The 23824-nt window shown below is 35.7% G+C and overlaps 4 protein-coding genes across 5 annotated transcripts; 3 read left to right on the top strand and 1 right to left on the bottom strand.

The window, feature by feature from the left end:
• Positions 1 to 1981: 1981 nt before the first annotated feature.
• LOC110410244 (Galactose oxidase/kelch repeat superfamily protein) lies at positions 1982 to 5738 on the top strand. Of its 2 annotated transcripts, XM_021419867.2 has the most exons (3): positions 1982 to 2623; positions 2720 to 2924; positions 4272 to 5738. In XM_021419867.2, exons 2-3 carry the CDS (start codon positions 2898 to 2900, stop codon positions 5529 to 5531), a joined length of 1287 nt encoding a protein of 428 aa, XP_021275542.1. In that variant the 5' UTR covers positions 1982 to 2623; positions 2720 to 2897; the 3' UTR covers positions 5532 to 5738. The 2 variants fall into 2 exon arrangements, with proteins under 2 accessions (XP_021275542.1, XP_021275541.1); XM_021419866.2 differs by having other exon boundaries at positions 1982 to 2924.
• A 1100-nt stretch (positions 5739 to 6838) lies between these two features.
• EMB1187 (Protein kinase superfamily protein) lies at positions 6839 to 12148 on the bottom strand. The gene is made up of 11 exons (XM_021419869.2): positions 11909 to 12148; positions 11603 to 11694; positions 11166 to 11272; positions 10547 to 10652; positions 10065 to 10187; positions 9688 to 9779; positions 9417 to 9501; positions 8214 to 8319; positions 8040 to 8106; positions 7236 to 7328; positions 6839 to 7149 (listed from the first exon to the last, which is right to left on the bottom strand). The coding sequence occupies exons 1-11, from the start codon at positions 12061 to 12063 to the stop codon at positions 7021 to 7023; spliced, it is 1155 nt and encodes a 384-aa protein (XP_021275544.1). The 5' UTR covers positions 12064 to 12148; the 3' UTR covers positions 6839 to 7020.
• Positions 12149 to 15160: 3012 nt separating this feature from the next.
• On the top strand, positions 15161 to 18180 carry LOC110411124 (binding protein). Its single transcript, XM_021421154.2, has 8 exons — positions 15161 to 15359; positions 15468 to 15596; positions 15682 to 15797; positions 16052 to 16133; positions 16341 to 16400; positions 16480 to 16587; positions 17289 to 17334; positions 17655 to 18180. Exons 1-8 carry the CDS (start codon positions 15195 to 15197, stop codon positions 17906 to 17908), a joined length of 960 nt encoding a protein of 319 aa, XP_021276829.1. The 5' UTR covers positions 15161 to 15194; the 3' UTR covers positions 17909 to 18180.
• A 2255-nt stretch (positions 18181 to 20435) lies between these two features.
• Positions 20436 to 23820, top strand: LOC110410819 (DEAD-box ATP-dependent RNA helicase 37-like). Its single transcript, XM_021420700.2, has 6 exons — positions 20436 to 21428; positions 21530 to 21613; positions 21990 to 22232; positions 22443 to 22610; positions 22755 to 22868; positions 23194 to 23820. Exons 1-6 carry the CDS (start codon positions 20778 to 20780, stop codon positions 23818 to 23820), a joined length of 1887 nt encoding a protein of 628 aa, XP_021276375.1. The 5' UTR covers positions 20436 to 20777.
• Positions 23821 to 23824: the final 4 nt, after the last annotated feature.

Raw genomic sequence — 23824 nt, 5'->3', positions numbered from 1 at the left:
TTCAAGTCCAACCCTGATTTTTCTCCGGAGAGGAATATCTTACAGGGCGACCTTAAGTGTACAACCACCGCTGTTTAGCATAATAGGCCAAGCAATAGCAAATGGATTTCAACAACTGTACTCACAGGCCAGTGACCTTTCCCCTTTCTCTAAGGGACTGCTAACACTGCTCGGATGTCTTCTATCCAGTTCATCATGTTGTGCTACACTAGTCTACCAACTTGAAATACAAGGAAAAGCACCAATCTCCCTAATTCTGGTATAGTACATGAAAAAGGGGCATGAGACATTGAGCAATCCAGAGTTTTGTATGCGGGTGATTTATCATTATTTTAAAATAGATTATTTGATTTGATTAGAAGTGATGATATTATATATTTTATATTTTATATATGTAATAAAAAATTAAAAATTAAAAAATAATAACTGTCACTTTCATAATTATATGTATCTAAAACTTTTTGTCTTACAAACAACATAAAGGTAAATCCACATCAATTATAGTATTATTTTGAGTTTATAAGCTCTATTTAAAAGCCATTATAAACATATAACATGAGAATTAACCATAATACTCGTCTATTAAGTAAATATTATGCTCCAAACTCCAAAGTGCAAGCTACCAAGTTCTACTGTCTACACAAGAGAAGAAACAAAATACTAGAAGTGTAAACTTGCACTCCAAAACTGTTCAGTCTGAAAAGAAGAAAGCGAAGAGCATAAAAGATGTGATAGCTATACATGGCTATCATAATCCAATCACTGTGATCTTATATTTCACTAAGATCTACTTGGCATGGCCCATCCTGATCATCATCTTCAGACAGAATCCTCAAATGACCAAAATGCCCCTCCTCGTGGATCGGCAGACTAGGTGATGTGTGTACAGGTTGGGTTTTATTACAGACGAGTGTAAGGAGGCCAAGAAAAGGAATATTTGATGTAATAAAGACAGAAAATGAAACTCCGGGTGTAATGCTTAAGAATTTTGTTAGTTCAGTGTAATTAATTTGGTGGGAGTTTATAGTTTTGTCCTTAAACATGTTATGATAAACAAACTTGCGGCACAGTATTATCACAACCAATCTTTTAGTTTTTTTTTTTTGGGTATCACAATCTTTTCATTTAAAGAGCTAAACTTTGAATTACAAACAAAAAATTCTTAAGTTATTAATAGTAAATTTTTAAGTATGTTTTTTATTTGTTTAATATTTTAAAATGCATAAAATATATATTAAATTAAAAATAATAGCTTTATTGTTAGTTTTTTTTTCTAACTTATCAAAACTTAAAAAATAAAAAAAAATAACTAAATAGGTTATTGATATATACATATCACTTTTAATAATTTGTACATCATATATAAAATGTACAATAACTTGTTGTGTAATAGTGATGTGAATAAATTATTTAGAACAAATCATTAATATTTACATTTGGTTACAATAATTTGTGAAAATTATAATATATTCTATAACATGTACATCAATACTTTAATATTTATATATAAAATAAATTATTGATATATATATATGTACATCTTATTATACCTATATATACCTCATGTTATATTATAGTAATTGAAATAAATTGTACACAAAATAGGCCAATAATTGATATATTATATCTGAGACTTATACTTTAATAATTATTTTATTGACAATCGAAAGGGAAAGAGGAAAATAAATTAAATCTATTACACTGCATTGAAAATATCTTCATCAATACACGAACTGTTCTTTAACTTGGTGTCGTTACACTCATCCGTAGTTAACCCAAAAGACGTAATGTGGTGGTTCGGCATGTACTAGAAAATCCCTTTTTCATATTTATATAAAAATAAAGGAAAAAGAACCCATTTGTTGGAGTTGCGGAGATGTGGGACCCACAATATTTTTGCGTTTTTGAATCTTGGTCCAATTCTCCCAATTTTTTATTTTGGAAAAACGAAATAAAATAAAATAAAACTCACACAAAATCTTTGTCCTAAAGGACTTGTTCATTCTTCAACAACAGGCAACAGCTATTGCCCTTGCGTGACTTGCCGTTATAAACGCATCTCTTGCTTCTCTTCTCCCGTAAAAACAAACCATCAAAGCGTCATCATTTAAGTCTCATCTTTTCTCTCCTCCTTTTAATGTTTTATGTTGGCTTTTCTTTCTATCTTTTCTTTGGTCTTTCTCTTTCTTTTCTTTCTCTCTCCCTCATTTGTTGAATAAACTCTTGTGCTTGGTAGGTTGTGCCGTTGAGTGAGATGGGCCCTTAACTCCACTGAAACATTTTAATGGGACTCTATCTCCTCTTTCAGTGCTCTCTTTGCCCCCATTTTGTTTGCTGTCTCGCATTTTAAGTTTTCCTTTTTGCCAATTTCTCTATCTTTTTTTTTTCCTTCTTAAATGAGAAAAAGATAAGATTCTGGGGCATCTGTTTTCTCCCTTATGAGGCCATGGAAGGTTGTTTTATGGGGTTTTTGTGTTTGGGTTTTTGATTTTACACACTAGTTTTGCAGATTATCTGGTAAAAATGTTGGATTTATCTGGTATTCAAAACTTTGGCTGACTGGCTTTTGAGCGCTGAGCCCCCTTTCACTCTGGCAAATTTCCTTCTTTTTGAGATTATCGAGGTGATTGATGGTTAAGGTTTAGGTCTTTACATTTAGGATTTTCATTCAAGCTGTGAATTTTGGAAAGACTAAGAGGCATTTCCTTGTTCTGTATAGATCTCGGAGATTGTTCTTTCGAAAATGGAAAACTTTGATGTGAAGTGGTGATGAGAGTGAATTTGTGATTTGTAATTTATGTTTGTTGGGTGAAAGAATGATGATTGAGAGATAGGGCTTGATTCTGGAGGTGGGTTGTGGTGAGTTTGGTGTTGGCTAGTTGTTGAACGAGGAAAGCATGGACAGAATGATTCAACCTCCTTTGGTAAGTTAATTATTCCATCCTTTCTGCTTTGAATTCAATCATATTATCTGCTTGAAGAGGTGTTATTTAACGGATTTTTGTGATAATAGCTAATGGTTGCGTTATAAACTACTGGGTGTGTTGTGTGTGGGTGGTTCAATTCATTGTCTGTTTGATTTTCAGCTGATTAACGCTACATGGACCTCTTATTTCTCAGAGGCTGAAAAGTTAGCTCTCTTGACTATTGTGATTGATTGTATCATCCTCCTGTTATATAGATAGTTTGACAATTCTTAGCTGAAGTCTCTCTCTCAAAAATTTTCTCATGTAGACTGATTTGTTATCTTATTGAAGTTATGGTGTTTTAGGGTGCGTGCATATGTGGATGAAGTCAAGATTATCATAACATTAGAAATGTACGGAGAAACATGTTTGTGGAACTTCATCCTTCATGCGTTTTTCTTAACCATCCAAACTTAAAAAGGGCTCTTTTTCTGAATCCCTGGGAATGGTAAGCACTTAAAATGTGAAAACTAAACAGTTAACCAACTCAAACTGGAGGGGGGTTTTCTGTGTTCTAATGATTGCAATAGGAACCAACGCACTACCTCTGGGATCCAGTGCAGTTAGTTTAGAAACTGGATTATTATCGTTTAAGTTTTTTTTTTTTTTTAAATAATTGGGGGAGGGGGATTCAAACCCTGCTCTTTAGACAGGGGATAATGCACCAACCAATGAGCCAAATGCTCGGGTGCTATTATCCTTAAAGTTGAAAACCTTTTTTCTCTTGTTTAATTTCATTCAACATATTATTTTGTGGTAAGGAGCTTTATATCAATTTCTGGGCTCTTTTTGGGTTCAATCTTGTGTATGTGACTGGCTGTCTTATACTATTCGCGTTGGACTCAATAAGCATCTGCTATGTGCTAATTCCACTGAAGGCTCTAGCTCCCTGAGTGTTGGTGGAATTGTCTTCGGTTTTTATCCTGATACAAGCCTCACTATATATGCCCTAAATGGTTCAGATTATTCTTTAAATCTTGCAATACTGTTTTTGTGCACATTCATCATATTGATAAAACAAAAAGAGTGAGATATCTGTTTAATATGGTAATTGTTGCTTTTATGTTGGCATCTAGGTTAAACAAGTAAAAATGTCATAGAATTGAATGTCAAACATTATTAGCCAAATTATACGTGCTAGAACTGTTCTCTATCATCAAATAAATGATATAATTGGCTTATTGGTGGCTCGGAATGCATGTCTTTGTTGATGCTGACACCAGCTAGTGCATCATACTGGCTTCCTGTTACTGCGGTAAGAAAGTATCTAGAAAAAATCTCATCAATTGTGAATGTTTGTGGCAGGTTGATACAACCGCTTGTTTATGTAGAGTAGATGCTGGACTCAAATCTGTTGCTGGGGCAAAAAAATATGTACCTGGTACAAAGCTCTGTCTTCAACCTGATATTAAACCATCTATTCATCCAACAAGGAACAAGCCAGCACGCAGTGATAGGAGCCGTTACCAATCGCCTCTGCTCCCAGGACTCCCTGATGATCTTGCTATTGCTTGCCTAATACGGGTGCCCAGGGTTGAGCACAGAAAGCTCCGTCTGGTCTGCAAAAGATGGTATAGACTTTTGTCTGGCAACTTCTTTTATTCTCTCCGTAAGAGCCTTGGAATTGCTGAAGAATGGATTTACGTGATTAAGAGAGATCGGGATGGAAAAATTTCTTGGCATGCCTTTGATCCCATATACCAGCTCTGGCAGCCTCTCCCTCCAGTCCCTAGGGAATATTCTGAAGCCCTTGGGTTTGGATGTGCTGTCCTCAGTGGTTGTCACCTTTATTTGTTTGGTGGTAAGGATCCATTAAAGGGATCAATGCGACGAGTCATATATTATAGTGCCAGAACAAATAAATGGCACCGTGCCCCAGATATGCTTCGTCGAAGACATTTCTTTGGTTCATGTGTTATAAACAATTGCTTGTATGTTGCTGGTGGAGAGAATGAGGGGGTACATCGGTCATTGAGGTCAGCTGAAGTCTATGATCCCAACAAGAATAGATGGTCTTTTATTTCAGAAATGAGCACAGCAATGGTGCCCTTCATTGGGGTTGTATATGAGGGGAAGTGGTTCTTGAAGGGGCTTGGACCTCACCGACAGGTGCTGAGCGAGGTCTACCGACCAGAAACTGACAGCTGGTACCCTGTCTATAATGGAATGGTTGCAGGCTGGAGGAACCCATGTGCCTTCTTAAACGGGCACCTTTATGCTTTGGACTGCAAGGATGGTTGTAAGCTTAGGGTTTATGATGAATTGACTGATTCTTGGAGTAAGCATATTGACAGTAGGATACATTTGGGCAATTCTCGAGCTTTGGAGGCGGCAGCTCTTGTTCCACTTAATGGAAAACTTTGCATTATTCGGAATAATATGAGTATATCCCTGGTTGATGTTTCAAAATCTGATGGTCTGAGGGGAGCTACTGCTGAACATTTATGGGAAACTATAGCAGGGAAAGGTCATTTCAAGACCTTGGTTACAAATCTTTGGTCTAGCCTTGCTGGCAGGAACCGGCTTAAAAGCCACATAGTTCACTGCCAGGTTCTCCAAGCATAATGACTGTATATTTTTCCAATATAGGATTGGCTCTGTAGTTCATGCCTTCTGGTATCTCTTGAATGTGATGGGGTTGAGGAGCCAATAGCTTGCCAGAATGTTGCTTCTCATGCACATAAATCCTTTGTTGTAGGTTCTTATCAATGTCAAAGGATCGGATATACCATGAGGCATGGGTGGTATCAATGAGGATTTCTGTTTTTGCTAGGTTGTTAGTGTTACAAATATTTATATAATACACAGTTGTTACTTGTAGAAAATTGGAAAAGCCTGTTCACTTGTTCTTTAGTTCCTCAAATGATTGCAAGCCTGAAACTGCTTCGGTCTTTTTTATCTTTCACCATTTATGAGCAGGTCAGTGTGACAATTTCATCTGTCATTATCCCTGTAATGCGTTTCAAAGCTTCGAAATAAACTTAACAGGAAACCATGTAGCAATTGGTGCCTTGAGAGGACGAATGTAGTTAGCACGGCACCGCCGCCCAGGCAAAACAGTTCAACATTGTGCAAGGCTTTTTGTCAAGATATAGTTTAAATGTAAAGAGAGATGACGACCGAGTATAATTTTACCATATTAAGGCTTAGCTAATTATCTTCTAACTCTGCCAAATGATCACAAGCTTCCTTAGATTTGACTCGATGACTGTTTTTAATGAGCCAGACTGAGCTTGAATTCAAACTTGAGCCCCCCTCTCTGGTATTTACAACACGGACTTTGTCTTGCTGCCCGTTTCAGCCAGCCTTTCTTTCCGTCGCTTAAACTTTTATTCACGGTATCCTGTTGTAAGGTTGAAGCGATCTTATGTCATGAGTGCTTGATATGGCAGTAGAATATGCTTATTCTTGGAAAAGACTCAGCCACTTAATATGACATTACATCTCAGGCCATCGAGCTCCAGCAATCAGATCACAAGTTTCCACGGATAGCATTATTTATCAAAATTAATGTGTCTGATAAATCGATGTAATTGTGCTGGGTTGGATTCTTCAGTAGGGCTAAACTACCGCCAGCTTAATAGATGAGTCCCAATGTGACAAAAAGCCAAAAAAGATGATTGATGATAGAACACTGTCCTATGTACCAGAGAAAATACCAAATATATCCATTTAATAAGCACTATGATGCCGATTACCAACTAAACACACCTTGCTTCAATCCTGTTATGTGAAAGGATGCCGGGTTAAGATATCTGAGACATGATAGGGAGCCCAGCGAGAGAACCAGAGATGAAAGGAAACATCTGAGGGAATACCCAAATGGGACTGCCCAGCTGTTCGGACGACCTACTTGGGTTTGAGACACATGGTTCTGCTAAACCAGGATCACCCTGCCATTGCTTTATTTCTTTCAATCTTAATTTTCAATTTTGTTTCTCAGAAATGGGTTCAAAAGAATATTTTACAAGAATACTGACAAAGGAATCAAAACACTGTTCCTACAAATCCATAACATAAAGAATTTTTGCTATTTGCGTGTACGCTAACAATCTTATACTGTCCCAGGTCCGGAAAAGTGAGATTGTGCAAGTGAGAAGCACATCTCCTTCCGCCTCTTGTATTCATTATACCGCAAGAAGAAATAACCAAGATAATCAAAATCGATGGGAGACATCCTTGCCTATAATCAACACGAAAAAGGATAAAGACTTAGATATAAGTCATGATTTCTTGGGCTTTGAAATGCATAGCTGGGAATAAAGATACCTGGATTATTGCCCATAAAGCCCAATACAAGTGTGAAGCTAACATGAAGGTGTTTGTCTCGACATAGAGAGATTCGAGATCTTTTTCAGATACCTGTGGTTAACAAAAGGAGCTTAAATGTAGAGATTTTCAAACTGAAAACATGGCACATATCATTCGTTTTAAGTTTAATATATCTCAAGCACAAAACTACCTTTTTTCTCTGAACCCACAAAGGCCAATGTATAAACAAGATCAATTCCTAGCAATCTTAAATTGGTTTTTCTTAGTTTCAACTTAAAAAGTCTTGAATGATGATCATGTGATTGTTTGCACCGATGCTGATAAAAAAAAAGTATGTTACACAGAATCCCAGTTGTGGTTCTAAGACAACCATATAATAATGAAAAAATCTATTTGGATATCTAGTATTATGAAAGTTACTGGTAAGATCAGTCATGAGTGGCTAACAGCAGTTAGAAATGGCCTTCATATCAATCTAACATCCAAGAATGAGAACATCAATGCAGCCTCAAGCTAATAAATGGCATACATACAGTCATAGCAAGAACATATGCAGTTTGCACCAATCATCTGAAGACAACAATAAGTTCAATTAATGCACATACCAAATAAAGGATGCAGTAACTCCTATTAATAATGGGATAAAATAACCCTCCATATGGCTCAAATAATGCACATAGAATTGATTCAACCAACATGAGTTGTAACAAACTGACAATGTATTCTATTTCAGGGCCATCTTGTCAAACTTGAACATTATAGTTCAAACCACAAATGCAAGAGTCAGATATTCTTACATACCTCATATGGTTTTTCAGGTTGTAAATAATGCCTGAAAAAATGATATTGTTCATCTTTACTAGGATACCTACATTAACACCATGATCAACAATCAGTAGGTTGCAATCTATTCAACTATTCACCATTGTTACACAAGAAAAGAACTGCAAAGCAGAAACTGTAGAAGAAGCATACAAGCTATAGTCACAGTCATAGCCTGCATATTCATTGAAGTGATTTCCAATGTCAAAGCCTCTGTAATTGTACGACCCATACTCGAAATCAATGAAGTATAGCTTATCTGGACATTAACAAGATATACAGTTAAAGTAAACACAACAAGAAACTGGAAAAAGTTAGGTAAGCAGAAGAAACTACAGTTGTATTCCATCCAGTCATTAGGCACCAAGACAATATCGCATTTCTTCTGTCTCAAGGTTATTGATTTTTTAAGACATCATATGTGTTTATCATGGTGACATGCCAGTGTTGTAGAAGCAGTAACATTAATAATAAATTTCTCATAATGATAAAGCCAGATCTTCAACCCACTGATGTCTTGTTGACTAGAAATTGTATGTCATACCACAATCACTGCACACAACATGTTTCAAGTTGTGTTTGTATCAGATGAAAACATAGACACTACTTGGACACTAGCTAGTGCACAATTGACACAGTTTCAGGTAATAACATTTGAAACCACACACAAGGATGCTTTTGTTGGTTCTTACATGCTCTGAAGTGTGTGATCATCACATCTCAATCATATTAAACAAACTTATTTTGGTTGGAAGTAGGCAATATTCAGAATTCCACAAGAAAGGTCTATGGAGCATCATGATCCGTTGAATGAAGCCTTATCTTTAACAAGAAAAAATAAAACCCAGTACAGATTACTTTTTTGCAGGATTTACCACATTGCCAGCAGCCTATGCCTACTAAGTCTCATATTGGCATCTTAATATTTTCATATCTATCATGCAATAGTGTTTTGTTTTTAACTACTATTACAAAGTTTTTAGATATCCTTCAGCACTGTTGGTTCATTTTCAGCGCACACATTTTGCTTATCTATGTATTATAAAAAGAGCTTAAATCACCCAATATCAACATACAGAAAATTTTTATGGATAAAGACACTACACTCATCTGGAAACATATGAGTGAAAAAGTGTGCATGCGCATGTGCAACTCACATGATTGTGTGTGTGAGTGTTTGCCTATGAGAGAGAGACAGAGATAAACACATGTAGAATACAGAACGTGTCTACTGCAATTGGAACCAACCAAAACATGAATAGTATGTATGGAGGTTCTTCCAGAGTAAACAGAACAAGGGGGAAAATGGTGGGACTAGCAGAATGAACAAACTCAAAATTATAAGTTCAGACATACCATGTTCATCATTAAGCATCAAATTTCCAGAAAGTAAATCATTGTGGGCAAACACCACCGGAGCATTAAGAAGGCCTGTCAATTCCTGGTCCATCATCAGGAGACACTCTCATATATGGGGATAAAGTTCTTGATCTTACAAGAATCAACATATAACCAGAAGACAATGACCAAACAGCGCACGAGCAACAGTTTCCCAGAGCCAATAGATGCATCACACTTTCCCTTCATCAGCACCAGATGAATCAAACAATATGAAAAAAGGTCTTACCTTCAGTTGTGTAACTTCCTTACGCACTTCCTCAAACAAAATTGTCTCATATATCAGCTGCTTATCAATATCCTCAAATTGGAGAGCAGATGCTGCAATAGAAGGCCTCTAACGTTAGATATATATCGGGTAGCACTAGGCATTAATCTTTAGAAGGAACTAAATGTGCCCCACTTTACTGGGGACCATTGGCAATAGCAGACTACAGTCAATCAAAATTCCAGACGAAAAGTGCTCTCTTAAAAGCCAAAACTTGAAAATAAACAAAACAAAGAAGATGGAAATTGAAGCCACTGCAACTGGAAGGCAGTCCATTTCAAATTATATTAAGCTGCAAAAACTGTCAAATACCATGTCGAAGAAGTTGGTTTTCAAACCTTTCTCAAAGAACTTAAAGATGTCAACCCATAGCTGAGGTTCTTTTGAACCTGGAATTTCCACTTGATGGAATCTACGAAGTTGCTTAGCTATTTCAGCAACCAGCTTTGGCTTTCTCATGTCTGCCACAGAAAATTAAAATTATATCAGTACATAGCTTGCAGTCCCAACACTAGCTTGCACTTGAGTTGAAAAACAATCATTATGATTTAAGGTAATAATTAGTTACCATAAAAGTCAATGCCTTAGTAAATTTAATTAACTATAGTATGAGACTAGGCCAAATATCGATGATAGGCATGAAACAAATAGGACAATAAAAACTTCAAGTGAGGCAAACAGCTTTCTTAAGGATGCTGCCTGTATAGAACATGAGATTTTAAGGCACTCAAAGGCATAAACCCTCTCAAATTACTGATGTTGATAGAACACAACTTCATTAGCAAGTCCTACTTCCACGGGTGATCTCTCTCATTCTTACCTGATGGAGTTAAAGTACGCGCATTTATAAAAGATTGAACCATGCCATTTGCAAAAACTCCAAGCAACTTGGCACCAAATCCAGCAGCCGAGAGGTATTTGATTGCCTAAACACAATACAAAGTGAGCAATCACAAAGTAAAGAATAGAATGAAAAGGATTATCACCTAGAAACAAGATAGTAATAAAGACAATAAAAAAAAAAATTGGAATAAATCATACCTAGCAAGAATTAAGTTTGGAAGAACATCAAAAAGGCATATGAGACTATCATCTTGAATTTCCATGTACTTTAAAATTTCTTAGGATATCCTTGACCCACTACAATTGCATGCATGCAACAAAATATTTCAAAAGAAATCATCAACCACCAAATTCTTCAGCTACAATAGATTACTTGTCCATTAAGTCATTGATTACTTAGTTGACCAAAACACTCCAGAGAAAATTCAGACTGTGGAAGCACAAAATTAAAAGAGTTTTTAAAATGTATTTTAAGCAAGGTTTTAGCAATTTGATGATTATCTTATGCACACCAATATCCTTCAGATAAAAATTGCAATTTCCAGAGGACAATTTCTCTACAGAAAATTACACAGTGAAAAGCATAGGGCCAATACCTGTAACTCACGTTCACGGTTGATGACATATTCTGTGTTAGGTCCATATAATCTAACTGTTACAGACACATTATCTCCATTTTCTTCCTTCGCAGATACCTTTAGCACTGCATCAAATTAATCATGCTTAGTCAATAAATTACCACAAAATCGATCATATACAGCAAAATAAAACCAGAACAAATCAAATAAAATTATCAATAACCAAAAGCAACCAAATGACATTTTTTAGCCTCGTAGTACGGACCTTCTTTTTCCTTGTTATTTTCAAATTTTTAAACGCAATAACTGTAAATCCAATTGAAAAAACCGATCTAAAAGCATACTAATAAATTAACTCACTATTAAGCTTCTCGAAAGAGAGCGAAAATTTTCCATTCAGCTCAACAAGACAAACGAATAAAAATCTAATAAACAGCAAAAAGCAGAGTGCTCACGAAGATTAGTGATGCCGCCAGATACAGTCTCGACGGAGAAGCAAGAATCGTCCAACTTCGCCCATTTCCCAAACAGATCCTTACACAACTCGCTGTGAAAATGTATAAACCAAAAAAAAGATGTCATAAAAACGAAATTTATTTGAAATTCGTACCGTTTGAGCTGGTCCTACTTAGCTTACAAACAACGAAATAAATTTTGAAGATCCGCCAAATTCCATATGAAAATCAAACCCTAACATAAGCTAAGTTAGGAGCTCGAAATGAAATTAAAACAAAAAAAGAGCAGAGGAGAATAAAGCGAACATGACGCAAGAAACCATAAGGGGAAAAGAAAGAGCGGTATCGACTGAGAGAGCGGAGTGAGGGATTGAATCATCGACGGTTGAATTGCAGTTGTTTTGCTTAGCTTGGTTTGCTTCGATATCCATGGCGGTCCAGATCTTTCTCGTTCCTCCCATTGGCACCTTTCCAAACTGTAGAGCTTATATCGAAAAGTTTTGCTAAAATAAAGACGGGAGACTTTTTTGGGGAGGGGGCTCCAGTCATACCGGGAAATGGGAGTTTAATGTTGGGGACATTATTGGAAAAAGAATGATAGGAAATTGGACGGTTTCAGATGAAAAGACGAATATGGGCCTCGTATTCTCACGTGATGATGGCTATTCCGCCCATTTACGTCTTCGGCATTGTTCGGAATTTGGAACAATGGATGGATATTTTGTTAGGACAACGTATATAAATTAGTAATATCTTTGTTCTTTTATGATTTTTTTGTGAAAGCCCCTTTAATAATGATCGATGATATTTGATTTGATCCAATCAACTTTATCATTAAAATAACATTCTGTTTTACGTTGGACAATTACAATAAAAAAATAAGTTAGCTTCTAAATTTTCGGTTTTTTTTTATTTTAGAGGGAATTATTAACAAATAACATGCATAAGAAAAATTAAAAATAAAATTAAATAAAAAAATTGAATAAACTTTTTTATTATGTTAATCATTATATGATATGTCACATGAGTGTTTATAGATTTACATTAGATTAAAATAATAAAAATATAAATATATATATATGTTCAAGCTAATTTGTCGAATTTATGATAAACGGGATAGAAAAAGGTTATTAATAATTCCTCAAATAGCCGTAGCTTTCTAAAACAAAGTGCAATCTTTGACATTATCGGCACATCAAAACTGAGCCTCATTTTCATTTTTCTTTTTTTGTATCTTAAAAATCGTGGTGGGGGCAGACTTGACGAGATCAAGATTCGAGGTGACAGTTTAACGGTGCACACTCAGATTCTTTAGCATGCACGTGGCACTCTTCAAATATCTGATTAGTGATTTTTGTTTGACAGATTGATGTTTTTCTATCACGTGGAAGGGCATGTACCATTAATTTAAATCATCATCTAAGACTTTATTTAAAAACAAAACTTTGTCCATGATTTATTTATTGAAGTCGAATCATTACGTGCCATTTGGCGTTGGTCAGCCAGTCGTCACTGCTAGGGCTGTGCTTGGGAACGCAGATGAGGAGTTAGGTTAGGGAAAAATTAATACTTTATTATTATAGTTAGGCTAAGTATTAATGATTAAGTGGAAAAGGGAAAAGGACGGGAACTTTAGAAATGATAACGGTACGAGAAAGCGAAAGTATATATTTTTAATGTATTTAATTAAATTAAATTATAATATTTATTTTATAATAATTTATTATTATATAATTATATTATAATTAATAGATATAATATGATTATAGTGTAAAATTAAAATAATTAAATTATATTATATTTTGTAATATTATTAAAATTATTTTTACCTCTCAATTTTATTTTTTTGTTAAAATTATTTTATAATATTATAATTTATTTTTTATCTATCGATTTTAAGGTATGTTTTTTATTATTCACAATAATCATGGTAATGGTTAATAAAATTTACATTATCTTTTAAAAAAATAAAATATATGATATTAAAAATATATTTAAAATATTATATTATATAAAAATTAATAATAATAAATATAAATATATTAAACTTATATTTTAATAATAGAGATAATTATAAAAATTAACATTATATTCTTAATAAAGTACTTATAAACTAAAAATTATAATGTTATTTTTTTATATTTTAATCTTTACTTTACTTACATACCAAACATTATAATATTATATTCCATACAATTATATTACTTACAATTACATTACCTATAATCATATTACATTATAAAATATCATATACCATCAATGTATTTTGTTAACTATGGCAGAATGGCATGACTTGTGGAGATAGGTTAGCTTGGCTTAATGAAACAACATTAAAAAATCTAGATGTGAAAATAAAACAAATTAAAAAGCAAAGATAGTAGGGATCCAACAAACAAAGGCATGTTATTGTTACTTGCTGATTCAATGCAAGTTACCAAATTTTATAATTGGGATTTGAATGAAGAATATGTATTTAAAGAGTTTTACTAAAATATTCAAAATTCGAATAGAAAAACAATGTGGTATATTGTAGTTAAATCAATATTACAATTGGATTGAAAATTAGGAGTGAGAGAAATATATATAAAAAATTATGTTTATTCAAACAAACTAGTTAAAGACATAGTATTCAAAAAAATTCCTAAATTATTTAAAAAATTTTAAAAAATTATTATTTTATTACGTTCAATTAAGTTTTTATAATTTTATATTTGATTAAATAAGTTATTATAATTAATTATTATTAATTAAAATATTATTTATTATTTTATATTTATATGACACTGCAATGATATCAATGTAAAAAATAAAAAATATATAATTATCTTATCATATCAAATTAACATATTACGTTTTTATTAATTATAATATATTAATATTTTATATTATTATTAATTATAATATATTAACTTTTCATGTCATTATCATCATCCTCGGTACGTTTATACCTTGTTTTTTTTTATCTAACTATTTTTGTTATTTTAATTAATTTTGTTTTCACATTTTAGATTTCTTAACCTTGTGTCATTAAGCCAAGCTAACCTGTCTCCACAGGGCACGCCATTCTGCCGTAGTCAACAAAACACATTTTTAAAGCTCATGTCCTTTTTCCTTCCCCACTTAAGCATTAATACTTAACCTAATTTTACTAATAAAGTATTAATTTTTCCCTAACCTAACTCTTTGTCTGCCGTCCCAAAGAAGAGTCCTAACAGTGACGACTGGCTGACCACGCCAAATGGCATGTAATGAATCGACTTTAATAAATCGTTGACAAAGTTTTGTTTTTAAATAAAGTGTTAGATTATGATATTATTAATGATAAGAATTTATTTAATTTAAAATAAAAATATCAAAATTTATTTAATTTAAAATAAAAATATAAAATTTTAATTAAATATTAAATTTTTTTTAATTTTTTTGAATAATTTATGAAATTTTTAAATATCGTGTCTTACTTAAATAAGAAGCCTACAGTAAGTCGGTTAACATCAAACTGATATGTTTCAACTAAAGATGGATCATCCGGTCCAATGTAGTTGGGCTAAGCTTAGGCCATTGGGACCACTCAAAGTTAGAGCCTAAGAAGCAAATGAATCAGAGCTTCAGTAAAATTACTGACTCTGCAACTCGCCAAGGGCTACCATTTCCGCTCAGTTCCCCAACTCAATTACTCGAAGTGAAGATGCTGAGACCGCTCTTCGCAAAATCAACACTGAAACATGCCACTATCAGCTTCATTCAGTTCAACCCACGCGTGGGTCATCTGTCCTTTTCTCTCTTTTTTCCCTTAATTTTCTCACTTTTCCAATCCATTTTCCATTTGAATGGTTAATTTTCAATTGTGGGTTTCTTGTTGTTACAGAGAGAGATGCATAGCAGGAACAAGAAAGCGATGGAGTTGATAGCAAAAGGGTGGAGTGCTTTGAAAGAAGTTGACAGAGTCATTGATTACTGCGAGCGCAATGATAAACGCCTCATTCCTCTCCTTAGGGTACTTCATGGGAATTGGAAACTCTTTTTTTTGTTCATTGCAAAAAATTTTCTGTTTGGTTATGGTTCTAATTTCTATGCTTTAGGCAGCAAAGGAGAATTTTGAGTTGGCGTTGGAGGCTGATAATTCCAATACACATGCTAGGTATTGGTTATCCAAATTGCATTTGAAGTACCATGTTCCTGGAGCATGTAAAGCGATGTAAGTAAGGTTGTTTACTTATTGTATTGATATCATTTTTGCTCATACATTGATTGAAATTTTGATGGTTTAGTGTGCTGATACATTTCAAACTTTGAATGTTTGTTTGTGATTCTTGCTTTTATGCATATGATATATTTTGTTTGATTTTCATATTGGATGCCTTATGCTGATTTCATCTTGTTAATTTTACAAGTTGGATTAGATTATCTATATGCATATGACTGTTAAAACTAACTGCCTTATTATGATAGAGGAGCTGCTTTGTTAGTCGAAGCTGCGGATATGGGTGATCCAGATGCACAATATGAATTGGGTTGTCGTCTAAGAATTGAGGTTAGGCTCCTTTTTTCCTAAAATATCACTACTATAGTAGTTTAAGCAGTTTGTATGAAGCTGTGAATATTGGTTTAACAAATTTTGTTGAGCAATTACTCTTTTATGAAGATCTTACTTCCTAATTGTGACTTTGTAATTTGTAACTTTGTCTGCACTGCACATGATATCTTTTGAATTAACATTCCGGGTTCTTTTCTTGGACAGAATGACTATGTCCAATCAGATCAACAAGCTTTCTATTATTTGGAGAAAGCTGTTGACCAGGTACATTGCTTTAATAGTCACTTCTATGTTTGCCTTCATGATATCTCTCAAAGCCTTACTAAAACTCCTTATGTCATAGTTGCATCCAGGTGCTCTTTACCTTCTAGGTGCTGTATACCTGACAGGGGACTGTGTGAAGAAAGACATTGCTTCAGCATTATGGTGTTTTCACAGGGCATCAGAGAAAGTAAGGCTTCTCTTTGTTCTTATAACTTGTGGTTTTGTTTAACACACATGGATCCTTTATGCTTGGGGATTCTTCCATGATCGTCAAAATTGGTTTTGGGTCTGTTGAGTAAGGAATTGGTCCAACAGAGGTATCCAGATTAGCAGTCTACTTTATTGGAAGTCAGTTGAACTTCTGGAAGGACTTCTTCAGGTTGAACGCCGTAGCTAAGAGTTCATGGAGTGGGAATTGGGAATTGCGAACTTTGTTAATTGAACCTCTTAAGCTACCAAATAAAGCATTTCTTAATACTTTATTCTAAATTCAACTCAACAAAATCAAATAGTTATACTTGAAAATGAATGATCCAAATCATGAACATGCCTGTAATGAATGGAGATGGGATTCCTTTTCTATATGAGCAATTCGTGCCAGAATTTCCCACCAACTTCTGGTGGTAGGTGTAGGTGATATGCCCTGGTGCCTGATTAAATTTCCTTCCTATAAACAGTGGCGAAAGTAGATTTATTTTTATTTTAACTAACTGTGGTGCTATAAAATGATAAGGTATATCATTTGTATTTTTTTTGCCCAATATTTTTATTGGCAAAAAGCAAGAAAGTTACAAGTTCTAATTCATACATGGAATCTTAATATTATATTTTCAACTGGTGTATGCTACGATGGACAGATCTTAACTTCTATCCTTTAAATATATGCAGGGACATGCTGGAGCAGCCATAGCATATGGATCTCTGCTACTTAGAGGTTAAATGCGCACACCTTCTCATAATTTTCCTTTGACACCATATTAGTTTTCAGAAGGTTATCATATTATCATGTAATTCAGATTAATGGGGATGACTCAAATTGAAGATAAAAGAGAAACATAATACAACGTGGCAGCTGATTTTTTAATAGTTAATGATAGATATGAATTTAACTGGTATTTATCTGTATTGAGAGATCATTTATTATCATAATAAAAGGGCCCATCTTGAAGTGGAAACTTTTTTTACATCTTACTTTTGGTTGGGATATGCTGAATTGAATTCTAAAATGGTTCTATTCTCGCTGCCACTTCTCAGGTGTTCAAGTCCCAGAATGCCTAACAAAACTTAGTTCAAAGAGGGGTTCTGCTGCCAAAAGAGCAAGGAAGAATGTAGAAAGCCTTTCATTGGACCCAGTTGAAATGGCAAAAGAGCAGTTTCAAGTAGCAGCACAAGCCGGATGTGACCTTGGACTAAAATGGTTGCAAAGACTTGAGGAGGAAGAGAAGCGTCTATTGAGTGAAAGTAGCTCCACAGACAATGTTTCCCAAGCTAAACCGGCATTTTTATAACATGATCAGATGATCTTGACCAACTAACAGAGAGATGAGTGGTTTCCATCGAAGTCTACATGTATATTTAAGGGGAAGCAATACATATGGTGTAATTTTCATGTATACACGATTGTTCAATTATATATGTTTTATGCTTGGCTTGTCGCGATTGATGCAATTGTGGAAGACCTGGGTTCCCAGCAAAGGTTGTTGAGAACTCCCTATGAAAGGTTTGATGATATAATCTCTACTTCAAATGCTCAGAAATGGGTACGTGGGCATATGTTTTATGCATGCTTGTTTGTTCCCTTGGGCAGTTATGATTCCTAATCTTGACGGCGAAGTATTTATGAATAGCATTCCCTCATGCCTTTTCTTAATGTTGAAACAAAATTATATGTGTGAGACAGTGTGGTTGGTTGACCAAAGTCACGTATGGGTTATCATATAGCTTTTTGTAGTAGTTGTCACTTTTCACCTCTAAAATCCCATATTTACTTGAATTCGTGAAAATTCAATTTGTTGTGTAACGGAGCTTTCTTCTGAAGATACTAAAGGCAGGTAGCCATTGCATGTACGCCAAGGTTCAGTTTGTCATCTTAACTGGCTAAGCGGCACAGGCATCTGGTACACTGAGTCCCCCCAAAGCGCGATTGGCATTAAAGCAGCCCAAAACGATGTGATCCCCTGCACGGTCCCTATCCGCTGTTTTTTGAAAGCAGAGTCAGGAACGTAGGAAATAAACCCAACAGAATTGCAGAGTAATCAGCACTGTGGTTGTGGGCCATGTCCTGGTTCTCAATTCGAAAATTGAAAATCACTGCTAGGCTACTAGCGGGTAACTGGTAAGCCGCTATTGTGCCATGGCTGGGATATCCATGTCCATGTCCATGGGATGGTGCTGCTACCATTTCTAGCCTTTTTAGATTCTTCAGATAATTTCCTAAATGTTTTTAAGCACCCATTTTTTTTATTACAGACTTTTACAACTAATGCTTGAGGGCAGTGGATTGAATTGATGTATCATTTTTCCTAGTGCTTCGAACTTGAAGCAATGCTCAATGCAAGATCATTTTCCACCATGGCGTTCAAGGAAAGGGGACCTTGGTGTCTCTTTCTAATTTAGTATTTGTTCCTTGTGGTTATATGAGGGTAAATCTGTCTTTTTGTTACACTCTCAGGTCTCTGCATTATGTACAGAGTAGACACTGCAACGAGCCTATGACCCTCAATGGCAAGTTTGCCATTAAAGCAACACGTGTGAATATATGATGTAAAACCCTCTCTTTTGTCTTCTGACTACAATGCTTAATTTCCTCTTTAGTCATTCCAAGCGTTTCTGCTGAGGTTTGCGAGGGTTTAGAAGACAACTTAACCATTGATGATTTTTTAGCATTACAGTGTGTTTTTTCCTCAAAACAGGATTAACAATGTAAGACTAAGTCCGAGCAAAAGAAATTCAGGAAGGTGCCCCATAATTTGAACTCCCGATGAAAATTATTGATGAATTTTCTTTTTATGAGAGCAATATGGATGTTAGCATAACTTAACCATTGCACTCTACTAGTATTTCATGGTGTGCAGAAAAGCATCCAGCTCTGGTTACTGCAGCATCTGCCTCCTTTCTTCAGTGCCTCACAGCTAAGGCTGTTCACTCCCTACCGATAGAAGACAACTTCTGATCCCTGCTCCAAGTCGTATTTCTCATCAATGTTTCAGCTTTTTGTTCTTTCCTGATTTTGGAAGAGTTTTTTCCTGTGAGTTTGACAGGCTAAAAAAAAAGTGACACACTGAATTGACAATGACATACAAACAACATGACATGTAACAAAGACAATGTAATTTCCCCAACAGGTTCTGGTCATTTTTTCAGTGCCATGAACAACTAAAGAGCCAATGCCCTGTAACGTGTGGGCATACCAAAAGGTAGACTACTCCATCAAAGCTTAAGTGAGGCCACTGTTGAGGGTTGAAACTTGAAAATAATTTTTGAAACAAAGGAAATATTTACTCCTGTGGCAACAAGCCATAACCCATTTTTGTTTCAGTTTGTGACATTTATGTGAGAAGAAATTTGTAGTCTTGCTCCTTTGAAAGTTCAGAAAGGTACCTTTGGTTCTGCTCAAGAATGGCTTTATTGCAGAAGTTTTTCAAAAGGCTTATTTTTTCCCATCATTTACAGTAACATTACCCTTCATAGTTTCATCCAATGTGACATAATAATACGAATTATCTTTCGTAACATTAATTGCTTGTCTAATTGTGCAACAGAAATAAAGTAATCAACCTAGTTTATGCCAAGAAAAGAAGAAAACTAAAACGACGAAAATGCAATGAAAATCGAAACCATGAACATCCTTCTTCATCCATTGGCCGCATAAAAGGGCAGAAGAACAAATTGGCCCATATTCGAAGCCCAATAGCTGGCTATAATAGCAACCAATACCATCTCGACACGTTACCAAACTCCAAAGATATTTCAGTTTCCACACACGTAGCAGTCCACCTTTTCTTTCCTCCTCCCCCGTAACCCCTTCCCATGAAACGTTAATAACCATCGTACAAATCCTTTCACGCACCTTTTCTCCTATCTCCGCGATCCGCCATTTTCCTTTCTCCCTTTGAAAATCGTGTCCCCTCTCTAAGAGAGTGGAGACAGACTTCCATTTTTTTTTCTGGGGAAGGAAACAGAATAGGGAAACAGAAACAACTCGTTTTTCTACGCCTTTTTTACTACACCTATATATACTCCACAGACTCTTCATTTTTTTCTCAAACCCACAAAACCAGAAAACCCTTTGCGGTTCATAACATTTCTTAGCTTTTTAGTCTTTGCTCGGTTTTGTTCATCAAGCTTTAACTGAAAGGGAAAGAAAACACCAGAAAAATGACTCGGAATGATATGTTTACAGAGTCAACCAGGAAACCAACTCGCCCAACCAGACCTCGCTACTTACCTCCTCACTTGAGACCCCAAAACGCAAATGCTGTCTTTACTGATGCTGACACCCCTGAGTTAACTCGCCCACGTTACAACCGTTTCAGCTCGCCTCAAACCGCTCTAAACTCTAGCGGTCGAGGCCGCGGCCCTACACCCTGGTTCACCAACCGCCAAAAACCAAACTTGGACGATGAAAAGTTCGATGAACTAGAGGTCATTGATGACACCGCAGCAGGAACAAACGAAACCAACTTCGGCGCCTACGAGGACATTCCTGTACAAGCAAGCGGCGAGAACATACCCCCGCCGGTGCAGACCTTTGCGGAGATCGATTTGGGGGATGTTTTGAAGCAAAACATTAAGAGGTGCAAGTTCCTGAAGCCAACTCCAATCCAACGCCATGCTATTCCTGTAGTGGTTGCGGGTCGGGATTTGATGGCTTGTGCACAAACTGGGTCAGGGAAAACGGCTGCGTTTTGTTTTCCTATAATATGTGGGGTTTTGAAGAATCGGCTGTTGCTGAGTAGTCCTGCTGGAAGCCAGGTGGCGTGTCCTCTTGCTCTTATTTTGGCTCCTACCAGAGAGTTGTCTTGTCAGGTGGTCTTTGCTCTTTCTTTTTCCTTTTAATTGCTGGAGTCGTTGGAATTTTAGTATTATTTTACTATTATTGTTTGGTTTGGTTTGTTAATTGTGATTAGATACATAAGGAGGCAAAGAAGTTTGCTTATAGGACTGGGGTTAAAATCGTTGTTGCATATGGAGGGACGCCTATTTCTCAGCAGGTATCCTTTGCCTTAGATTCACTATGATCCATTTTGATATTAATGATGCTGATTTTTGGGTGATCTTAAATTTGTTATGACCTGCAACTATTTGCGTTGTTTTTGTTTTTTTCTTTTCAATGAAAAGGTTTGGGTGCTTCTCTCGAGTCTATATACTTTCTCTTTCAATTAATTAAAATATTGTTTATGGCTCTCTATGCTGTTGCATTTTGGCTCTCTTTGATGTAGTGCTCAGTGGGGTTATTTCTTTACGAGTTGTGAGACTAATTATTCTATATCAGTGACTTTTCTGCGGATTTGTTGTTTCTACAGATTGTGCGGTTCAATCATTATGTATGATCTAATGTGCATTGGATGCAATGTTGTGTCTTTTCAGTTTCGTAACATAGAGAAAGGTGTCGACATCTTAGTAGCTACTCCTGGGCGGTTGGTGGATATGATTGAGAGAACCAGACTTTCTCTTAGGATGATAAAATATCTAGCCTTAGATGAGGCAGACCGAATGTTGGATATGGGCTTTGAGCCTCAGATTCGAAAGATTGTTGAGAAAATGGGCATGCCTCCTCCTGGGACGAGGCAGACAATGCTTTTCAGTGCCACATTTCCTGATGAAATACAGGTTCCCACTTTATCCTGATGTGCATTATTTTTTGTTAGCTAAGTTCTCAAAATTATTTTGTTTCATGATATCAGAATATGAGCAATAATGAGGGTTATTCTTGTATTTGTGGTCTGCTTTAGCCTAACTCGTATTTTTGTGCTCATCATGTAACCTGCATTTTAATGTTCTTGTCTTCTTCCCTGTAAGCTCCTTATCTTTGTTTTGTAGAAACTTGCTTCTGATTTCCTCTCAGCCTATGTATTTCTGGCTGTTGGAAGGGTTGGTTCCAGCACAGATTTGATTGTACAGAGAGTTGAAATAGTTCAGGATATGGACAAAAGTAACCACCTTTTGAATCTTCTTCATGCCCAAAAGTCCAATGGAAGCCGTAGTAAGGTGCAATTAGTGTCTGCCTTTATTTGCAATGTAATAGTTTTGGCTTTCAAAGAAATTGGAGGGAAACTTGAAGCACATGTTGGATTATATGACAGCTCTGTCTTTAAACTTGCTGATAAGCGGATCCTACTTAATATTTTGCAGCATCCTTTAACTCTCGTTTTTGTGGAGACAAAGAGAGGCGCAGATGAGTTGGAACTCTGGTTGTCAAGGAATGCTTTTCCAGCAATTGCAATACATGGTGGCAAAGTGCAGATGGTTAGCTTGCTATCATAGTTTATCCCTTGCTTTATTGTAATATTGCCATCTTAATATGCCTAGATGAATATAATATGTTACTGCTGTCTTGTTCATGGAGTTAACAATCATCTTAATTGGAAAAAGTAATGCTTTCTATGTTAATAATTTGTATTTAGAAGCATTAAAATCAATTCATGGGAGAAGCAATTTTGATCATCATATTAGTGGTTTTCCTCAAGGTGGAAGAACAAAATGAAGTAATTGTAAATTTAATCTACTCAATTTGATCTATTTCTCTACCAGTGCCTCTATAAAAATTTGTTTACTTATCAAATCTTTGTAGGAAAGAGAGCAAGCTCTGAGATCCTTTAAAAGAGGTGCCACTCCAATTTTAGTTGCTACGGATGTTGCTTCACGAGGACTTGATATCCCTCATGTTGCACATGTCATTAACTTTGACTTGCCAAAAAACATAGATGACTATGTGCACAGGATAGGGCGAACAGGCCGTGCCGGGAATTGTGGCCTGGCTACAGCATTTTTCAGTGACAAGAACCTGCCTCTTGCAAAGTCACTGGCTGAATTAATGAGGGAATCAAACCAGGAAGTGCCATCTTGGCTAAGCCATTATGCAGAGAATTCCTCCTTTAGTGGTGGAGGTTGGGCTAAACGTGTTGGAGGCAAGTTTGGTGGTTATGACTTCCGAAAGGGCTTTCCATCGGGGAATGAGAGCAATTACCACTCGAGCACTCACAATGATACTCACCCTGTTCCTGCCACTGGTGATTATTATGCTGCTGCTAGTGCTAGCACCCAAACGTTTCTTGGCAGTGCTGGCATCTATGCTGATCCTTGTACCACATCTGCTAATGCCGATTATTTGTTTGGAAGTAATGAAAATCTTGATGGTGCTGGGGCACATGGATATGCATATAGTTATGGGCAGGTTGTTGCCAGTGGCTGGGAATAGACTT

Source organism: Theobroma umbraticum, unplaced genomic scaffold (assembly GCF_002168275.2).
Source record: "Theobroma umbraticum cultivar Fairchild unplaced genomic scaffold, ASM216827v3 scaffold_56.0, whole genome shotgun sequence".
Lineage (NCBI taxonomy): Eukaryota > Viridiplantae > Streptophyta > Magnoliopsida > Malvales > Malvaceae > Theobroma > Theobroma umbraticum.
Note: the sequence above shows the minus strand (reverse complement) of the source record. Positions and strands in the feature narration are given on the sequence as shown.